Source organism: Haliotis rufescens, unplaced genomic scaffold (assembly GCF_023055435.1).
Source record: "Haliotis rufescens isolate VD_foot unplaced genomic scaffold, xgHalRufe1.0.p SCAF_3, whole genome shotgun sequence".
Lineage (NCBI taxonomy): Eukaryota > Metazoa > Mollusca > Gastropoda > Lepetellida > Haliotidae > Haliotis > Haliotis rufescens.
Genome location: NW_025964001.1, coordinates 48,034,171 through 48,055,447, shown reverse-complemented (window position 1 = coordinate 48,055,447; position 21,277 = coordinate 48,034,171). Strand labels below are relative to the sequence as shown.

The 21,277-nt window shown below is 42.2% G+C and overlaps 1 protein-coding gene across 3 annotated transcripts in view; it reads left to right on the top strand.

The window, feature by feature from the left end:
- LOC124149737 (exonuclease 1-like) overlaps positions 1-21,277 on the top strand; it is a 191,806-nt gene that overhangs the window by 159,018 nt on the left and 11,511 nt on the right. For all 3 annotated transcript variants that reach the window (XM_046521492.2, XM_046521493.2, XM_048403037.1), the window contains 3 exons: positions 8,714-8,894; positions 14,561-14,876; positions 15,859-16,255. In XM_046521492.2, coding sequence (XP_046377448.1) covers positions 8,714-8,894; positions 14,561-14,876; positions 15,859-16,255 — 894 coding nt within the window. The remainder of the gene's footprint in view (positions 1-8,713; positions 8,895-14,560; positions 14,877-15,858; positions 16,256-21,277) is intronic.

Here is a 21,277-nt window from a genome sequence, read left to right as displayed (position 1 = left end):
TAATGTAGAAAGAAGGTAAATGAATGCTCCCTTATCATATCAATTCCTGTCTTCCATGAAGAAAAGATTTTTATATTTTTTTAGTCAACTGAAGAAAAAGTTATTCAAACGAAAAAGATTACACCAAGCAAGGACGTATATACATCACCTTTTGAAAGTTCCATGTCTTTGGTGTAACTTTGTATACCTTGCTGCTACCACAAGTCAGCAATTATTTACTTAGAATGGGCAATGGCTAAGCATGTCTTGTGACATTGAAATTACAACTCTTTTATCATATTAACACTTAAATGTGTATTTTTATTAAAAGACTCTAACTTAGGGTTAGATGAAGCTAAATGTCTTTGGTATTACTTAATATGTCCTTGGTGTTACCACAAGTCAGCAGTATTACCATCAAAGAAAATATTGTGAAACAAAAATGCCTGATGCCTTTGCAAATATGCAACACCAACTATAGTGCATCATTTCCTACTGATAGATTATTTTGACATGAAAGTAAAGTCACTGTAAGTAATTGTTATGTCTTTTGTGTTACTGCCTTGTCTTTGGTGTAACAGTTTTGTCTTCGGTGTTACCAGACAAAATTCTGAAAATTATTCAGGTCAACACACATTGCATAGCATGATTTTCAACAAGTACAAAGAACATGTTTAATAAACAAAGAATATCAAAATTAAATTGATCATTTAGTAATGCATGAGCCACAGAAGAGAAAATTAATTTTATTTAAATTTCTCATAAAGAGTGGTGATATTAAAAGTGTGATTCCCTTTCTTTTTTAGGCAGAGGTAAATTATTAGTTTTACAATAATACAGTGAAAGAAATATTACATTTTTAAACTTATCCTATCTCACACTTTGCATTTCCACCTTCTTCTTCAATCCTATGTGGGAACGTGCTTGAATCATGTTTCCAGCTTCTAAAACTAAAAATATCCACCCAAGCCCCCTGCATCTCCATGGTTACATCCAAAAGCTAGGTCAATTACGTGCCTCTCGTCCACACCGTGCCTGCTTGAACTGACGACGTGTACGTCTCTACCAATTCATTCTCTTTCTCATCTCCACTGTGTGGCGACGTGTTTGAAAACATCATAGAATCATTGTCCTTCGCCAGGTTATTCGAGTTCGTAAATAAATATGGGAAGAAGGACAATCAACGTCCTGCTTGTAAAGAATGCAGACGTACCAATTCCGTACCAAGTCTGACCAACCCGGGTCCTGCTCTCATTATACCAGCGACAGATTGCTCCAGTCCTTTCAAAGTCCCGCTCTTGGATTCGGCTATCGCTGCGCCCCCCCCTGGGGGCTAGAGTTACAGTCATCGATACGACTTCATCTCGGGTCGTTTTAGATCGTCACACTTCGGTACAACGTTCACCCTCCAAGACGACAGATTGGCATTCCCGCTCCCACGATCGGCGCTCTGATTCTAAGGATTGGTATTCCCGCTCCTGGAAGCGGTGCTCTCACTCACAGGATCAGTGCTCCCGCTCCAAAGGTCCGCTTTCTTGCTCCTGAGATCAGCGCTCTCGCTCACAGGATCGGCATTCTCGATCGGGTTTCCATGAGCGTCATCGTTCCCGCTCCCGATCGTCTTCGACTAACGATAGAGACCGATCATCCATCATTGACTACCACCATAGCAGCTACCCTCACGGGACCTTGTCGGCGGTTGATACCTATGCGGCCCATCATAGAGGATGGGACATCTACCATGATTCTTATTACCAGCGTCCAAGATACCCCTACTCACGTTTTCCTGACTACCGCTCTTCTGCCGGCTACGCCTACCCACCTCACAGATCACAGGATCGGCGTTTGTTGTCGTATAAAGAACGTGATCGTTGAAGTCATTCTAAACTGCAGTTACAGCAGACGACTTCGGCTGCAGATAGGGTCTCTGGATTCGCAGTTCCATCAGCTAGTTCGTCCAAGATTACGCTCACTCCAAGACCGGTCTTACTGGACATTAACTCTAACCTAGACACGGCTTTCGCGTCCTTTCGTCGACTTCGGGATCGTCTCCATATCCCCAGCTTCATCCTTGAAGACACAGGCACTCATCGTCGCTGTGGTGTGCTACATCATTCTTCCTGGTATGACCAATTTAAGGCCAAACTGTATCAACAACCCTGGTCTTCCCGCTCCTTGTTTGCTGACGCGATACAACAGGTTGCACAGGACGTGCAGAGAGATTCTAGCCTTCAGGTCACGGTGGACCTTCTACGTCTCCAAAGAAGACAATTGGAGGATCAACAGAAAAAGGATCGCCAATATCTCAAATTTGTTCCTGCCCAGCACGATTTGCGTGAGCTTATTTTGTCCAGGCCTAATCCCTTTCGAGGGCGCGGCAGAGGTCGAAGAGGTCAACAGGGCCCAAAGCCCTCCTTGGCTTGATCGGTCGCCTTTACCCGACACAAGAGCGCCTTCAACAACAGTATCGATTACCGATGATCGCACCACCACCTACGACTCTCCATCCCCATCGGAGAATGTATTCGTCCAGGCAGCTACCAATAATGATCGAAACGATAGGTACGTTACCAGCAAAATACGCTATTGAATGTCGCGGCACAGTTCCCCCGACCCCCGGGTTTTATTCCCCCAGTTTTTTTGTCCCCTAAAAGGACAGTTTACAACTAGGCTCTTTTTCAACATGAAGACTTTCAACGCTACGTACCTCATAACCCCACCACATTTTCGCATGACGTCGATCGCGCCCCTTCATACGCTCATCCCGGCGATTATATGATCAGTCTTGATCTCCAAGACGCTTATCTGCACGATCCCATCCATCAGGAGCACCGTCACTTCCTCCGGTTCGTTTTTCAAGACCACCATTACCAATGGAAGGCGCTCCCGTTTGGAATTTCTTCGGCCCTGTGGCTTTTTACCCGCCTGACCTGACCCATCACGAAGTTCCTACATCTTCGCGGGATCGTGTTCGATTCTTATCTAGACGACTGCATTCAGGTTCACGCAGATGTCGTTTTCCTCCGTCTACAACTTGCCTTCACAAATGCGTTTTCTCATACAACTCGGCTTTCGTTTCCCACGACTGATGGGTGAAGATTCAATGTCTTGTACCGTTAGCACTCAAACAGCCGCTTCAACTGCGCCAATGGCAACAACTCCTGGGCCTCTCAACATTGGTGCAGGCATTCACTGTACGGGGTCGACTTCATTTGCGATCTCTCCAATGTTTACTCGCGCCCTTTATGAGGATCAAAGATTGTCACACACCCATTTCTCTACCGCTCAATCTCCACCCTCATCTTCAATGGTGGCTAGTCGTGTCGAACGTTTGCGACAGGGTCTCCTTGACGCCATTCATCCCGTCCCTCAATCTGTTCGTCGAGGCTTCAAACGTCGGTTGGGGAGCACATTTTCAAGATCGGCAAGTAGCAGGGCGGTGGTCCGACGTATAACGTTGCCTTCACTTCAACAATCTCGAGTTCAAGATAACAATTCTTGAGATTTCGCATTGGTCGGACCTCCTCCGCGGCGGTGGTGTGGTCCATCAACAGGATGGGATCCGGAAGTCGATGTCCCTACTCTCACTTACTCTCGAGTTCTTTCGTCTCATCGACTCCCTCAACATACATGTTCGTGCTCAGCACATTCCAGGGATATCCAACGTCATAGCAGACTCCCTGTCCTGACCAGACAGACCATCACCAGCCAAGTGGTCTCTTCATCCACAATCTTTTCAATGGGTTTGACAACTTTATACGGCCCCGGTGGAAGACCTCTTCGCCACCCGCTTCAAGGCTCAACTATCCCGATTCGTATCTCCCATCCCCGACTCTCGGGCTTGGGAGCACGACGCGTTGGCGATCTCGTGGGAAGGTCTCAATGCCTACGCCTTTCCCCTGACAGGGCTCCTTCCCCGGGTCCTACAGAGGGTAGCACCCACCGATCACCTGTCTCTGATTTTGGTCGCGCCCTACTGGCCAATGCGCAACTGGTTCCCCATGTTGCTAAGGCTCGCCGACGAATGATTTCATCCTCTTCCGCTCTGCGATGACGTCCTCATTCAACCGCACTCTCGATGGCTCCATCAGTCTCTGACAACCCTACATCTTTGCGTTTGGCGCATCTGCAGAAGTCCCTAGTAGCAAAAGGTTACTCCCAGCGGGTAACGAAAACCATCTCTGCTGCCCATCATGTTTCCACCAGGCGCCTTTATGACCAGAAGTGGACGGCTTTTGAGAGTTATTGTCGCGCTCGTTATATTTTCACTCCTACCTCGGCTTCGCCTCAACAGATTGACGAATACTTACATCACCTGCGTTCGACTCGGAAACTTAGGGGGTCCACGTTGGCAACCTGCCTCGTGGCTATTAACTCCGTCATCGCCACCACTTCCAGTGCGAAGGTTTCCACGGATATGGAACTACAATCGCTCGTCTGTTCCTACAAATTAGCCGACCAGGCTGCTTGTTGTTTTCGGCCTCCTTCGTGGGACCTAAACGTTATTCTTCAACACCTGGTTTCTGATGATTACGAACCACTGATGGAGAAGGATTTCGAGACAGTTATGCTGAAGACCGTTTTTTTTGTTGGCTTTGGCCACTGCCGCACAGGTTAGTGAAATTATGCTTTGGATGTCACGAGAGTCCAGTTTGACAGATCCGGAAAGCAAAGCATTCCTGGGGCTTCGTTGGGATTTCGTGGCAAAGAACCAACTGCCCGGACAACCGGACCGGCTATTTACGATTCCCCCGCTCTCGGCTATTTTGGGATCGAACGACCATGAAGACCTTTCTTTGTGCCCGGTTCGGGTGCTTCAAATATATCTCGATGTGTCACGCCTGCACAGATGTTCCCGGAAGAGACTTTTCATCCCATTGTCAACTGCGTCTACATCAGAAATTTCTCGGACGACGCTATCATTCTGCGAGCGTATACTTTTGCCGGGCTGCCTCCACCTACAACTTCAAATCCTCATGAGACTTGTGCGGTTGCTTCCACCATGGCCCTCCACAGTAACTGCATCCTCTCAACCATCATGGAAGGGTGCTTTTGGAAGTCTGATACTGTGTTTGCATCCCACTACCTTTGCGACATTTCTGTCACAGACATACAAGGGCTCCATAAGTTCGGTCCATTGGTTTTGGCTCAACAGCTGTCTTGCCCTGGTTCATGCAGATAATAAACACTTATACCACGGGGTTACAAGTGTATATACAGAATATATCATTGAACATTTACGTGGTATTACATATTCGATTTTTCCCAGATCGAGTCCCTTTCGGAGGGTGGATAAGCTTGTCTGTAGAGACTTATTCGTCTAATTTACGAAGTGACCAATCGGTGCAGCCGATCGTATACATTCAGTCACAATCGTACAAGGGCTAAACAAGTTCGGTTCGTTGGTGTTGGCACAACAACTGTCTCGCCCCAGTTCACGCAGAACATAAACTGTTATCCTTCGTAATCCTTGCGGGTTACAATTGTATATACAGAATAAATCATTAAACTTTACGTGGTATTACATGATTTTTTATTGTTCAGGCTTCCCAGATTGAGTCCCTTTTGGAGGGTGGATAAGCTCATCTGTAGAGACTTTTTAGTCTAATTTACGAAGTCACCATTCGGTGCGGCCAATCAAAAAACAAAATAAACGCAGCAACAAAAAAGATCGGTGTCCCAAACCTTTATTCTGCTCACCTCTGCCTAAGGTATTTGTGATGTAGGGTTTTGGTTCGAAGGTCCATTGCTATGGAATATTGTCGATCGTTCCTCTTCTTGCTTTTGGTTCGCTTCATACATTCGAACGTGTTTGATAACCGTGACGAAGTGTTAAAAGAGTTACCAAACCTAACGCACTCTATGGTCCGTGGGAGATAGTGGCTGTGTTTTGTTTGAAGAATCGATGCCCTTCCAGGATCGATTTCAAGTCGTCTGCCATTTCGCTTATGCATTTACAGCTATGCGGTCGTTCTATATGTACGATGACATACGGGAAAAAACGTTCGGCATGTATACCCGATCTCATGCTGTTTCGTTTGAGTAACGTATCGGGATCATTAACACTCACTGATCGTGTGTATTTTTTCCCCCCGCTCACACGTTCATGTCTTTAGACGCTAGGCAGTTTTTCAAAATTACACTGTCTAGACCCAGCTTCCTCGTGCATATCTCATGGTTGTAGTCTATACAGGCTAGGGTATCTGCGGCCCACCATCCGACCGTGGGATAAAATGCAAAGTGTGAGATAGGATAAGTTTAAAAATTGGGAAATTTTAGTATAAATTGTATATTTATATACTTATCCTATCTCACACGCAATAAGCCCACCCAACCATCCCCGCATCTCATTTACTCTAGAGAATTAATTGGTAGAGGCGTACACGTCGTCAGTTCAAGCAGGCACGGCGTGCACGAGAGGCACGTAATTGACCTAGCTTTTGGACGTAACCATGGAGATGCAGGGGGGCTTGGGGGGCTATTTTTATTTTCAGAAGCTGGAAACATGATTCAAGCACGTTCCCACATAGGATCTAAGAAGAAGGGAGAAATGCAAAGTGTGAGATAGGATAAGTATATAAATATACAATTTATACTAAAATTTCCTAATTTAAATTTTTTTCTGTGAAAGATCAGTAACTATAATGGTTACACCAAGGACAATAAATTTCTACTGTTTCTTGGGTATACTAGTATTTAAAATATGACAAAATTATGTTTCTTTATGTTGGCATAATTTACCAAACTATTTGTTAAGTTTAGATGTTTCTTGTTAAATCACTGAAAGTTGGAATTTTCAAGGCTTAGTTTTGTTTATTCAACAGGACCAAAAGGGGTACAAATTTGGATAATGACCCATATACGATCTCTTGACACCTAATGGCTGTGAATGAATGTCAAGGTAATTAACACAAGTGCTTCCAACTTTTTATAAATGCAGCTTGAGGCAAAGGTTTTTCAGTTTCAAAATTGTACTGCACTGAGCATGTGTTTTCCCACAAGGGATGTTAGTGAGCTTGAAGTACTTACATCTTGGTTATTTAGGTACTTACAGGCATAAGACATTCTCTTTCAAAGTTGTACTGCTTTGGGCATGCATTTTCTCAAACCATAAGTGAGGTCAACTGGCGTCAGATGTGGTAAAGTTAAAATGGTTTATGATATATATGTTTCTGATGGGAAAGTGTTGGGGCATTCAGGAAACAGTATGGATTGGTCTGCTTCTGTTATTGCATGTAATACTAACACCTTTCTATTTGGGATATAAAGTTGCAGTTGTGAGAGCACAACTGTTCCGTTTTATCCCAATAAAGTGTTGTCCTGAGTCGTGTCAATACGCGAGTCAATACGCGAGTTCAACAAAGAGTATGCCTGTGTATATAGTGAACAGTTTGAGATACAGAGGTATGTGGTGACCAACTAACTTTAAATCATGTTGTTTTTTGAGTGCCTATACACGCACACACAATGCAGCAGCAATTTTTGACTTTGAACATATGAAGCTAATATGACTTCCTGCATTATCGCCCCTCTGACTGACAGAATCAGCTGGATGTACATTATCTGCTTCATCACCTTCGACATTAGTCATTAACAGTTCACTTCTCTGTTTCAACTCATCAAAGTAAGTAGCTGACTGCTTACTTTCATCAGGGTCACCAACAACCAAATCCTTGAGTTGCATGGTTTTAAGCATCAGTTTATCTACAGTTTCTTTTATGAATTTATCTCATTGTCCAGAGAAGCGCTGCTGCTAACACCTCCCTCTAACTTGTCTCTAATCACTTTCTCAAGTCTACTAAAGTAGGACACTAAACCTCCCCTCTGTCTCCTGAGCTGTGTGATATTCTCAGCTGTTCTCATCATGTGCTAAGTCCTCCTTCTCACACATATCTTCTCTAGGAATGCATGACATCTTCAATTTTTCTTGAACTTTTATGTGGGAATAATTTAGGCCAAGTTAATCTTGAACTCAATCAGTCTTCTGACACATTAGTATACTTGAGAGTTTCCTTACCATGCTTGTGTACAAACCAGTACAGTAAAGTGTAGTTGTATAGGTTTAAGCTGCACAAAAAAATCAAGAAATTTGTTTAGTCCAAACTTCCCATGTTTATCTGAATATCTCACATACATATCAACAAATAAAAACAACAGTTTACTGCATTTAGTGCGAAAGAATGTTAACAACTGGTAAATATGCTTAGCATGAAAATAGGTGACATATCACCATGTGCTTTTCCACGTAAACTCGCGAAATTAAATTTTTTACAGGTCTATGATATAATTAAAAGAAAAACATTGTTATAATTCTAATTATTAATGCTTAAAACATTTCCTGGCCCCAATTTCCATAACTTTTCTTGGTACACCGCAGTGACCACAAAAAAACACAGCTCTTCCTAAATGTGTCCTCACCATGCTCACCGCAGCAAGCACGGACACCCCACTAAAATCCGGGCAGTTATTGTTTAAGAGCCTTAAACTAGAATCTGGATCAGAGAACTGAAATTGCCAAAAGAATGCAAAATGCAACACACTTAAAATACTTCTATGAGAAAAATCCTTTCACAATGTTCACTTCTTGGGAATTGTGACAATTCCAGAATCCATAGGGTTGCTCCAGCATTTAAAATGTTCTGTTCATGTAAGAGAACTAACTTGCGTGTTACTATTTTCCTATATTTTCTCGTGCTATATCATATTGAAAGTTGATCTATTTTTATTGTTGCAGCAAAGCAAGTGCCAGAATAAAGTCAGAACAGTCCACATCTGGAACTCTGGCTATGATGTTCAATTAGAAACAACTGCATCTATTGTTAGTCTTGCCCAGGCTACCACTGAGGTGATAAAGGACCATGCATTGAGAGATGAACTGGTCAAAAGGAAAACCAACTGCAAGAGAAAGAGAGAAGGTACTATCTTGGAAGACAAAAAAGTGGACTATATGGGTGTTTGTGCTGACATATTTTGTGGCATGATGTTCATTTGCTTGAGTACATTGTAGGTATAAAGGGATCTCAACTGTGTTTTTAAGGTGGCTCAAAGCTAAATATTTCACTTGCCACACCCATTGTTCTTCCATGTGCTGTCTATTTGTTATCTCTCAAAAAACATAAGGCAAGAGAGCTGAAACTCTCTAGACTATAATTTGATGTTAATTTGTTCTTGGCAAAGAATTGACAAATTTAGTTCACGTTTTTCCTGAAGTGATCTTGTATCGTGCATTGTGTGGTGTAAACATCTTCTCCATTGAAACCACTGGACCAGTGAAGCTCAAAATTCACATGTTGTTCACACTAATGATGACACCTGAGTGTGTTAAAAAGATTCAAATCTGATGTTTAATTAGACAGCCATATTGAAATCTATATATGGACATTATGAAGCCATTTTGTTCACAATGTAATGAAATAAGATATATGTTTAGTAAGGAGTGGTATTGAACACATATGTTCACATGTATTTGCAATATTTGAACTTTTGACCTTGATCTTGATGTACTGTGAACATAACGTTCCCAGAGCATGACCAGTGAAGCTGACACTTCAATTCACATGAGCTTATGTCGTGACCAGTTTGTCCATCGTCAGTCATGTGTAGTGTGACGTAAGCATCTTCTAAAAAAACCCAGGATCAATGAAATTACACTTGCTTGTTCCCACCAAATTCCTCATGAAGCTTAAGGGGGCAGTGATCTCTGACAATTCACCGGGACTGGTTGTTACCTTTGTTATTGTTTTATTCCTGGGGAATACACGAATGATATCCCAGAAACCTTGACTAGTTCGTGACCTGTGTTGCGCCAACCGTAAGCCCACTTGTCGTTTTTATTGATAGTAGAAGGGTGTATCTTCACATTGATCAACAGAATGAAATACAGATTTTTTAACTTATCCTTTCTCACTCTATGCATTTCTCCCTTCTTCTTTCAATCCTATGTGGAAACATGATTGAACAAGGTTTCCTTCTTCTAAAAACAAATCATCAGAACACATCCCAGCATCACCATGGTCATGACCCATGCAAATGTAATCCTGTGCATAGCAACCTACACAACGTGATCACATGATTTCCCCTGCCACATCATGGTCTTTCTCATCGCCTCCTCTGTTGAGACATGCATACATTTTAGTTTTTTGTGTGTGAGCTACCTCCTCCCTGGTAATAACACCTACGATACATATTGAAGAAGATGGGAACAGCAAGGATAAATGCCCAGCCTGTGTAACTTGCAGATGTAACTCACGACCTTTGCTGTGTATCTCGTTGTCTTTGTTCTATGGGGGTGCCAGTGTTCTCCCCACTCTGAGGAAGCCTTATGTATTACCTATGCAATGCCATAACATTGATCGGCGGTCTAAATTTCAGGACGTAAGACACGTGCCTTCCTCTGCTAAGAAGCCCAACATGTTACCAAGTGTCCTCCACCCCCTACGTCTACCATACCATCCTCGTCTTTTATTTGTTTGTTGTTTATCTGTTTATGGCATGTCAGATAGCTTCCTTACTGATGACGTTCCCACCCTAAACATACCAGCCATCTGATACAAGTCCACTCATTACCAGTCCAACATTAGAGCGACCTGCTCCCATGGACAGAAGCACAGTGAAGTCAAGGAGCGTTTGTCTACGCCAGCCTCGACAGTATTGACCGTCAACTCTCCCAGCATTCCTCAGCCATGAGTTGTGGGTCATCCAGCATCCCCTCCTCAGTTACGGTGAAACCACCTCCAGAATCCACCTTGCCTGCACTATTGGTGGTCGATGATGTCGTCTCAGACAGTTTTCTTACAGACAATGTCCGTATTATACTGGCTCAATGCAGCTACATCGGACTTTCGCAGAATTCTCTCTTCCGTCAATTTGTCCAAAGCTGCCTCTGATACACAAGATTATCTGCTGCCAGTCGCTCTTCTCCATCCAACGTTACTGGCACTCCTCCATGAACAGTGATGAATAAGGCTTCCCCTGACACTGGTCAAATGGGTTCACCCTCTACTAAGGATATACAGAGCACAGATCGATCTCGCGCTTCTACCTCGGATCTCTATTCCTAGAATAGTCAATTGCGTGATCAGCACTTTAATGATCTCTCACCTTAGAACTGCTTGTCTTGGGATCGACAGTCTGAGGTTCGTCTTTCCGGTTCGCAAGGTCACTCTTGGGATTGATGGTTGGGGGATTGACCTTCTTTGGGTCAATGCTCACAAAGGACACTACTGATTCATCATGTACTACTCCATGGTTACCCTTATAATTCGTCTTATCCTGACTTCTGATTCAATGATGATTACTACCGCTCTCCTCTTCGGGTTCAGCCCATCACCATCGCTGTGATGAGCTTCAACATCCCTCTCCTTGTTATCCCCCCGGCATATAATGCGGGGGGATATAGCGATCAGCCAGTCTGTCTGTCTGTCCATCTGTCCGTCTGTCCGTCCGTAATCATTTCCTTTTCCGGGGCAGAATTAAAAAAACATTCAGTGTATTTGATCGGAACTTGGCAAAGCTATCAGGCACATACTGAAGTGGTGCCTTATGATATTTTGGGATTTTTCTAATTTTTTATTTTTTTAAATTTTTATGGGATGAAGTTGGACATAAGACTCAATTGGAGATGGGGTTCGTTTCCGGGGCAGAATTCGTAAACCATTCAGTGTATTTGATTGGAACTTGGCAAATCTATCAGTCTCATACTGAAGTTGTGCCTTTTGCTATTTAGGAATTTTATAAATTTTGATTTTTTACGTTTCCATGGCAACAAGTTGGACTTTTTAATATAAGTTTTAATATAGGGTGGGTTCACTTATGGAGTAAAACAAATAAACTGTTAATTATTTCCTTGCCAAACATTGCATGTCTATCTATCTATCTATCTATCTATCTATCTACCTACCTACCTACCTACCTACCTACCTACCTACCTACCTACCGATCGATCGATAGATAGATAGATAGATAGATAGATAGATAGATAGATAGATAGATAGATATATAAAGCACATACTGAACTGGTGCCATTTGATATTAAGGAAGTTAATAAGTTTTAGAAATGTTTATTTTAGAATTTCCATTGCCGCTATTTTGAAATGGGCTAAGAGAAATGTTGGGTCACTTACCTGGTTTGGGACCATAACGTGTTAAAATGGGCAGGGGATATAGATGACTTCGTGACTGTATGCTTGTTTAGTCATTGTTTCTTGTAAATTGTCATTTGTTTGCATAAAAAAACCCACAGAATACAGAATAGCACATTTACTTGTGGTTACTTTACAGACAGCTGCCGGGGGGATATGTCATCTTTCTGATGACTCTTGTTTGATGTTCATCTCCGACAGATGCTTGTGTGGATTGCCATTCTCCTAGTCGTTCCCAGTCATCATCTCCACCTTCAAAAGACTCCCTCGTCGACTACTGCGCAGGTCACTCCTCCCAGATGCGCAGTCCCAGTTCAACAAGAGGTTTCTACTGTGTCGCCAGATACGTGTTGGATCATCAAGATTCCCCACCTCTTCTCCTTTGATATAATGTTGATCCGGGGATTGTCCTCCCTGGCTGATCTTATTTTCCAACCCTGACCCACAACACCACACCACCTGGGAGCGGCATCAGGATATGTATATCGAAGTCAATTTTCGTCTCAGCCTCTGGGTTGACATCGACATCGATATCTGCCTTCCAGGCACATTTTATGTATAACTGAAGTCAGCAATGTCGCAAACTCTCGGAGACGGATTTATTACCTGCCTCCAGGGTTGTCAAGCGTTTGGTAGATCGTCATTTAAAGGGTTCGTTGAAGAATTCTGTACTATCAGCAACCAAGAAACCTTAGCAGACAGGTTCTCCATTGTTATCGAACTCGTTTTTTGTTCAAGACCACGTCATCGACCATCATTAACCTATCAATGAAGTAGGACACACTACTGGTTTCATTCTTCATAGCCGATTTTTTTCCCGCCTTTCGATGACTACAGCCTTCTACAGCCTTCACCTTCTACAGCTGTCTCGCTTTCAGCCAACCACCCACTGTACTGTATGATCAAGACTGGTTTGTTACAAGCAATGTATAAGTCGCCATGTACCATAGTCGCTCTACCTCTACATCGCCTGGATTGGATTAACTATGTCAGTTTGGAGACGGTTATATTGGCATCACCCTTCCTTATCTACTTCATGGAAAAAATCAGTCTCTCTCCGTTCAATTAATCTCTTGCTCAAGGAGATTGCCAACTTAATAACGATCCAGCATTTTTACCCCTCTCAAGATAGACATTATCAAGGGAATGAAGATTGCCTGGATTTTTTGTCCCATTTTTACTTGTGTGATCAACAGTGATGTGACTTTTCTTACTTAGTTACAGACATCACATCAATCAACTTGCTTATGCAGAGGTCACATAACCCATTCTACAGGGAACTGGCTGCATGTACACTGTCATCTCTTCAGAACTCGGGACGCCGTTTTTGTTTGTCTGCTATACAGTTCTCTGTTTTGTCACGTGATGGAAGTGTGTGAAGTATTTCACCAAGTGCTTTGCAAGACTGGTTTCCCTGCTCTTGAGCGCTTGCGATCATCGCCGCACTACAAGGCTTGTGCAGCCGTGTAAGAGAGGATACCTCATCCCATGGGGGTAAATTTTGCAACTCTCCACTACTACTACTACCACCACCCCTCTTCTTACTGTCATTGGTCCCCCTCCCCTATAACAAATTACCAGTCCCTGCACGTAACTTTCTCATTCAGGTAGCTAGAGGAATGGGATTGTTTTGTTTGAAGGTGTCATTAGACGTGTGCTTTCTATAATTGATGTCACAAACAGCTGATCCTGCTGTAGAAAGTCACCATGACAACATCATCGCCGAATCCACGGCACAATGTTAAGTTTCTGATGAAATTACTCGTGATCAGAAGTTTTATATTCCAACCCTCTATAACTTGAAACAACCCAGAGCACTAATCGTCTTGTTCATAAGTCATGATTCTGGGTTCAAATTGTTTTGCACTGGGGATGATTTTCCCCAACCAGATGGGATGTCATAACAGTGGAAATGCAGTTATACTTTCATTACATTAGTTAGAGGCAAGGTACTGGTGCTGGGCTGTAGTAGGCATGTATTTCACCACACTGAAGGGGATATTAGTATCACACTGGAAGTGACAGGTGTATATGTATTGATTTCTGGGGACTTCTACAAATTGCAGTGTAGGGGTTTCTATGTTTGTAACTGCTTGCAAACACTTTTCTACTTGAATAAGTGCTTTCATTGCATTATGGACTGCTGAGATTTTAGTTTCACCATTTGTAGCAAGACAGGGCTTTTTCATGCACCATTTCCCATAGATTGCACTTCTTTTAGCAAAACATGAGAAAGCCATTGAACCATGCAACAAAGTAGTTCCCAACTGCTTTGAATGCAGAGCTTTTGGGACACATTGCCACAATGTGTAATCTGAGATTTGTGTGCACATGACTTTGTGATGTCCGTTGGAACAATGCAGTAATTCTAGAGCTAAACACTTGTGTGATTTAGACAATTGTTTGAGTCGCATCATAATTATTGCAAATATTATTTTCAGCTATTGAAAACCAGGACTTCAAGTCTGACAAGGAGTTGACGTCCATGTATGATGACAATGCATTTAATAATAAGAAATCTAGATATGAAAAAGGGAGCCAAATGCACCAAAAAACAAATGACAATAGTAATTCTACTGCACCTAAATCTCCTGTGAAGGATAGAAGCAGAGATGGCACAACTGCAGATTTTCACAGTATCACAACCCTTAAAGAAAACAAGCCTGGATCTTTCAAGAGGAACATGTTTGCTGTTCAGTCGTTATCCCACAGGTCCAAATTGGATATAAATGAACCGAGAAGTAAAGTTTACAGCAGGTATAATATGTTAGTTGATGTTCTGTACAATAGCATGTTCTTATCAGACTGCTGGGTTGAAAAGTAGAGCACCAGCTTAATTATTATCTCACCTGAACTGAAGGTGTGTGTTGATAGATATAAGACTGTTGACCGTGGTATATAACATGTTAATTGATCTTTGGTGAACAGCAATCACTGATCAGTTGGAACTGGAACTGCTTTAAGGATTTTGTTGGAATTTGGCTGCCACCTGTGATTTTTCTAATGATAACAATACAAAGATTATTGACATTGAGATTATTCCTCCATTGACTTTTTCCAAATGATTGAAGGGAATTCTTTTGGCATGTCATGAATCATGCACACAGAAAGAAAATAATCCCAAAAACGTATGCGGTTACTTCTTTCTTAAAACCTATTCCTGCATTTATTCTTCCACTTGGTGTAAACCTTCCTTATGATGGGCTCCTGCTTGGAAAGGTTTTGGTCAAGATATAGTGAAAGGTCCAGGTCAGCATTCCATTTTTTGTCAAACTAGTTATGTCATTGTGAGTTTCTCAGGCAAGGTTACCTCTACAAGCAAGGTCTTGTTTGTGACCATTGTGAACCATGGTTGTATTGCCAGCTACCATTGCACTTTTACTTTACAACCCTGACAATTATTTGTGTTTGAATCTTACACTATTGTCTTGATTAAGGTCAAAATCTGCAAGGAAAGTTTTAGACTCAAAGTACATGGTAGTAATTTAAGACTTTAGAAGATTGGAGGAAATGGAAAGGGCTGCATCTGTTTTTATAAGTACTTGCAAACACCTCCAGTTCCTTTCTGGTTTTTGTCATAGGTCCTGTCATCCTGGGGGTATCTTGTGATATGTTGATGTAATGCCTTTAAATACAGTAAATATGTTGTTTCTGATATACAGTATGTTCAATGAGGTAAGATCTAGAAATATTGCTATTTCAAAGTTTGGTTTAAAGATTTTTTATATATTTGTTCCAGGTATTTTTCTTGCAAAGAAAAAAATGAAGTGGCACAAAGGCAAAGAAGTATTGAAAACCATAATCCTGAGACCCATTCTGATATACAGACATTGAATGATGACAACTTTCAGTCATTTCTACCTGCAGGCAGCAAACAGCAAAATGATTTGGTCTCATCTCACACAGCATCTGACGTTTCATCTACGAAAAAATCTGTTTCTGTATTTAACTGGTCAAAGTCCAGTGGCACCAATCTGTGTTGTAAAGAAGAGGATTGTGTGGTGACAGGAGCACAAGCTGAAGACATTCATGATAGGAAAACAAATGAGGATCTCCGTCAGAATGCCAAGAAATTGACCTCTTCATCATTGTTAAACAGAGGTGTATCATGTTCACCTATTCCCCGAAATTCACAGGTAATTTGTACACAAGGATAAAAAAAATATACTGGACATATACTATCGATCATGAAATTAATGTGACCTAATTTAAGTGTCCCCCTCTTGCAGTTCCCTTTAAACATATTAGCTCACCTTACTGAAAGTTAAGTAGACGAGCAGCATATTAAAGTTACAGGCACATGAAACCAACAGGTCATCAGCAGAATTGGGGGTAGGGCATGGGAATGTTTCCATTTTTTTGTGGTGGCTCATTTTTTAGAGACTTCATTCAATTCATCAAGTTGTTTTTTTCTGGTAATCTCCAGAACATTGAGACAAGACTGACACTCAATGTCAAGGAGTAATCATGAAGTACAGACACAAGCTGGAAGTTAAATTAAAAGCTCCATTATAATGAATTCATTTTATGCATAACAAGAAATTCAGAACATTCAACATGTGTAAACAAGAGTGAATGAGTGGTTTTATGCCGCTTTTAGCAATATTCCAGCAATATCACGGTGGGCGACACCGGAAAATGGGCTTCACACATTGTACCCATGTGGGGAATCAAACCCGGTTCTTCATGTGACAAGCCAACCAGTGTAAGATGAGAAGAAAGTTTTCTATGTGAAATCTCAGTCATCTTACTACCTCACAACATAAACAGAATAAGTTATGTCAAGTTTGGTAAAGCAGACGAGGTGGCTTTTATGGACATTACTAAATTTCCCCATATGATAACTGAAATAAATTATCCTGCTTCAGACTGTTGAAAAAAAAGGAGAAATTGTCTGCCACAAAAGTGTACATAGCTGCAAGATGTTCTTTAAAGAAAAATTATTTAGGCTCATCAGTTTTAATCAAAAACATATATTGGATTGCAGATGTATCTGAAAAAATATCTAGTCTCACACTCAAAGCCTGGCTTTGCTGTGAAAGTCTGGGCACACGTAGGGCCCTTGTCACCTCTGTCAGTCTGTGTCCCTGCATCAGTGAGATTGGGAACAAGGAAAATTAAGGCGAGTCTTCATCAATTTGGGTCGACTTGCACTCAGGCCATGCATTTGGCACTGGAATGGTCAAATGCATATGCATTGAACTGGGAAGTCACAATTCAAATCCCTCTGTGAAACAGTGATTATTAAGTATTTTAAAGGTTTCTTATTGTGAAATAACCAGCCAGAATGTGATATATGTATGTATGGGTAAGACTTCCTCCTGTATCCCCCTTAAAAATTCATTAAAAGGATTGAGCCACAGTGAATAAATATATAGCTTTTAGAGGGAGGATATGGGCAGAAGTCTTTCTGATTATGGTAGAAACTGAGTTTATTAGTTCAAAATATAGTTTATTACATGATAATAATATTTGATACAAACAAATATTGCCAGATAGTCTGATACCTATTGTGTGGTGTATATGGAACTGTGGGCATCATGTATACAACATGGCTTACGCTCACACAGAGCCCAATGACGTAATACATATTCATGTTAAGATTTATCAGATCTAATATCAGGAAGGGTGTCCCAAATTTTAGCCACATTATGAAAAGTAAAACAACCAGTGCAAATGGTAAGAAAATTAATGGTTAAATTCAGTGGCTTCTGGCTTCAAATGGAAAACCTGCATTCATGATGACACCTGAGCTGTAGGAGTTTCCAATCCGATTTTCAAAATGGCAGCTTTGGCAGGCATATTGAAAAACCATTTAAAAGCCATCATTAGTTATGATAAGGATCGGAAAGGCTCCGTGGTCTAGTGGATAGAGCGTGAGCCTAGGGAGTGGAAGGTCGTGGGTTTGATCCCTGACTGCATCATACCAAATAACTTTGAAAGAAGGACTGGTCGGCTCGGAGTCAGTATACTGTGTATGAGTGAGGATAAGAATTTATGGATGAACAACTTCTTTATTACAATTGTTAATTTCATAAGCACATGTAATGTGTGAATTGAAATTATAATTTCATTAATAAAACGAAGTAGATGTGATGGCGGTGTCTTCATCTGCTCATGCTAAAAATAGGCCAAGTTCAAAGGTTACGATCTCGTGAAACGAGAGCGAGACCTAATTACCCATAAGCCCTTCTTCATTATGCCGAAGTGTTAAAAGAACAACTAAGAAAAGAGCTTCAATCAAACATTTATTTGGGATGTCCCAAATTAAGGTGACAAATAACCCGAATGCGAACGCGAACTACAAAAACAGTCTCATCTGAGACTGCAACCGGACGGATAATCTTGGTCCAAGCTGGACATCTGGAATGTGGGAGTTTCAGCCAGGTCTCCTCCTAATGGCGTCCTCTGTAAAGAGATACAATTCAGTCAAAATACAAGCTTGGGAGGGAAATTCAAGGGTGGGGCTATCACATCTACTTCGTTTTATTAATGAAATTATAATTTCAATTCACACATTACATGTGCTTATGAAATTAACAATTTCACCACATAAAACTCCGTAGATGTGATAGCGGTGCTTTAAAGCTCTAGTTAAGTATTTTAAACTGGATTCCACATTCTTTAGTCTCCCTCAAGTAAAACTGCTTGAAAGTAGATGCTCTAGACCAGTTTCCCAGTTCTAAAATTTCAGTGATCGAAGCACCTTTAGTGTAAGCTTTTGATGTAGAAGCATCCCGGACAGAGTGTGCTCTATACACTGTAACATTGATCCCTGCATCCTTCATCACATTAGTTACCCATCTAGCAACTGTAGCTGCGGATACAGGTTTGTGGGGTTTCACATAACTGAGTAATAACTTATCTCTATCCCCGTCCTTTCTCCACAGGAGTGTGCGGTCAAGGTAGTCTCTGATACACTGCACTACACAGAACAAAGGGTTCTTAGGATAGGCTTGTATGGTCAACTTATGAGGTTCTGACCCAGGCTTAGAGACCTTTGTGGGCTTTGTCAAAAGAAAGACAACCTTGTCTCCCTTGTCAGATGTGAACTTTACGTTCATGGAAATAAGTTCAGCTGCGCGACTTGCTGATGTAAGCATCAACAAAATAGCCAGTTTCTCTGTCAGATGCTTATCTGATAATTTACCATTTTCAGGCATATTACCAATATGGTCCAGGACCACGTCTTCATTCCAAGTTTGGTGGTATCGAGGACATGGAGGTTTCTGATTGAAAATAGCTGTCATAAGTTTCTTGGTCAAAGGATGTTGACCAACTGGGTAGCCATGTATGTGGCGATGAAAAGCAGACAAAGCTGATCTGCTAGTGTTAACGGTTCTGTATTCAGATCCACTTTCATACATGTGGGTTAGATGCTGTAGGATATGTTCCAATGAGGCTGAAAAGGGATTGATTTGCCGTTCCACACACCAGCAAGACCACCTCTTCCAGGAGGAATTATAAGCTCCTTGCGTCCCTGGTCTCCACTGGTGTGACAAAAGCTCGGCAGTTTTTTGCGAAATGCCTCCTGAAGTGACCAGATTCCTGAAACCCTCCAGGCCGCTAATAGCAGTGTCCCGTTTGCTACCAGAGGGTGTGTTTGACCTTGTGGTGATTCCAGCAAGTCGGCCCACACTGGTAGAAGTATTGGACACTCCACTGACATCTCCAACAGGACAGGGTACCACGCCTGGCCCTGCCACACTGGAGTTATCAAGGTCAGTTCTGCCCTCTCCCTCCTTACTTTCCACAGACATCTCCCGATCATGGAGAACGGGGGAAAGGCATAACCTCTCGCCCCCTTCCATTCCAACCGAAATGCATCTATGTAAGTTGCCTGGGGATCTGGTCTCCAACTGACATACTTCTCCAGTTGATGTGATAGGCGGGATGCAAAAAGATCTATCAAGTGAGGGCCAAGTCTCTGATTGCACTGGTTGAACACCTTGCGATTCAAGAGCCATTCGCTCGAATCTGCAAAATGGCGACTCTCCCAGTCTGCAATGATGTTCTCCTTGCCCGGTAGATACTGTGCTTCCAGAGTTATCTTTCTCTGGAGACAGAAGTCCCATATTTCTTTGGCTATTGTGACTAGAACATGAGACTTTGTCCCCCCCTGACGATTCACATAAGAGACTGCTGTGCGGTTGTCTACCTGGACCAGAAGGGACATGCCTGACTGACTTTTGCAGAAACACTGAAGAGCCAGTAGAACTGCTTTCAGTTCGAGAGCATTGATATGGAATTTGCTCTCCTCCAGACTCCACCGACCTCCAGTCCGGTCTTGATTGCAAACTGCCCCCCATCCCAGATTGGAAGCATCTGTTTGTAATATCAGATCTGGGTGGATTGCTGAAATGGGTTTGCCGTTGAAGGTCGACAGATTGTCTACCCACCAGCGAATTTCTTGCACACACTTCCTTGAAAGTTTGATCCTGTGTTCGTAGCTCTGATGTTCCAATAGTTCCTGTGATGATTGCATTTATAGGAACCGGCAGTGTAACTGGGCTGGAACAATAGCTCTCATTGATGCTGAAAGCTTTCCCAACAAAGTGGCCAGTGTTCGAATCTTTACCACTGGTAGTTTCAGTATCCTGTGACATCTTTGAAGGATGTCTGTCACTTTCTTCTGGGGAAGTGTTAGAGTGAGACACTGAGAATCTATCTCGAAACCCAGGAAGTTGAGGTTCTTACACGGAACAAGAACTGATTTCTCCTTGTTGATAACGAAACCTAGGTTCTTCAAAAGATACAAGAGACTCTCTCGGCAACGAACTAGACTCTCTGGGCTGCGGGCAAAGAGAATCATATCGTCTAGGTATATGATCAACCGAATACCTGCTCTGCGTGCAATGCTTACCACAGGTTTCAGCAATTTGGTGAACGTCCGTGGAGCTGGCGCTAGGCCAAATGGAAGGCAGAGAAACTGAAACAATCGCCCTTTCCATTGAAAGCGGAGGAATTTCCTCTGGTGCCTGGCAATTGGGATGCTGAAGTATGCATCCTTCAGGTCCAGTTTGCACATATAATCGTTTTCCTGAATGACATCCTTCAGGAGTGAAAGGCTTTCCATCTTGAAATGATTGTATGGAATGAAAGCATTCAGTTTTTTCACATTGAGTATTGGTCTCTGACCCCCGTCTTTTTTGGGAACT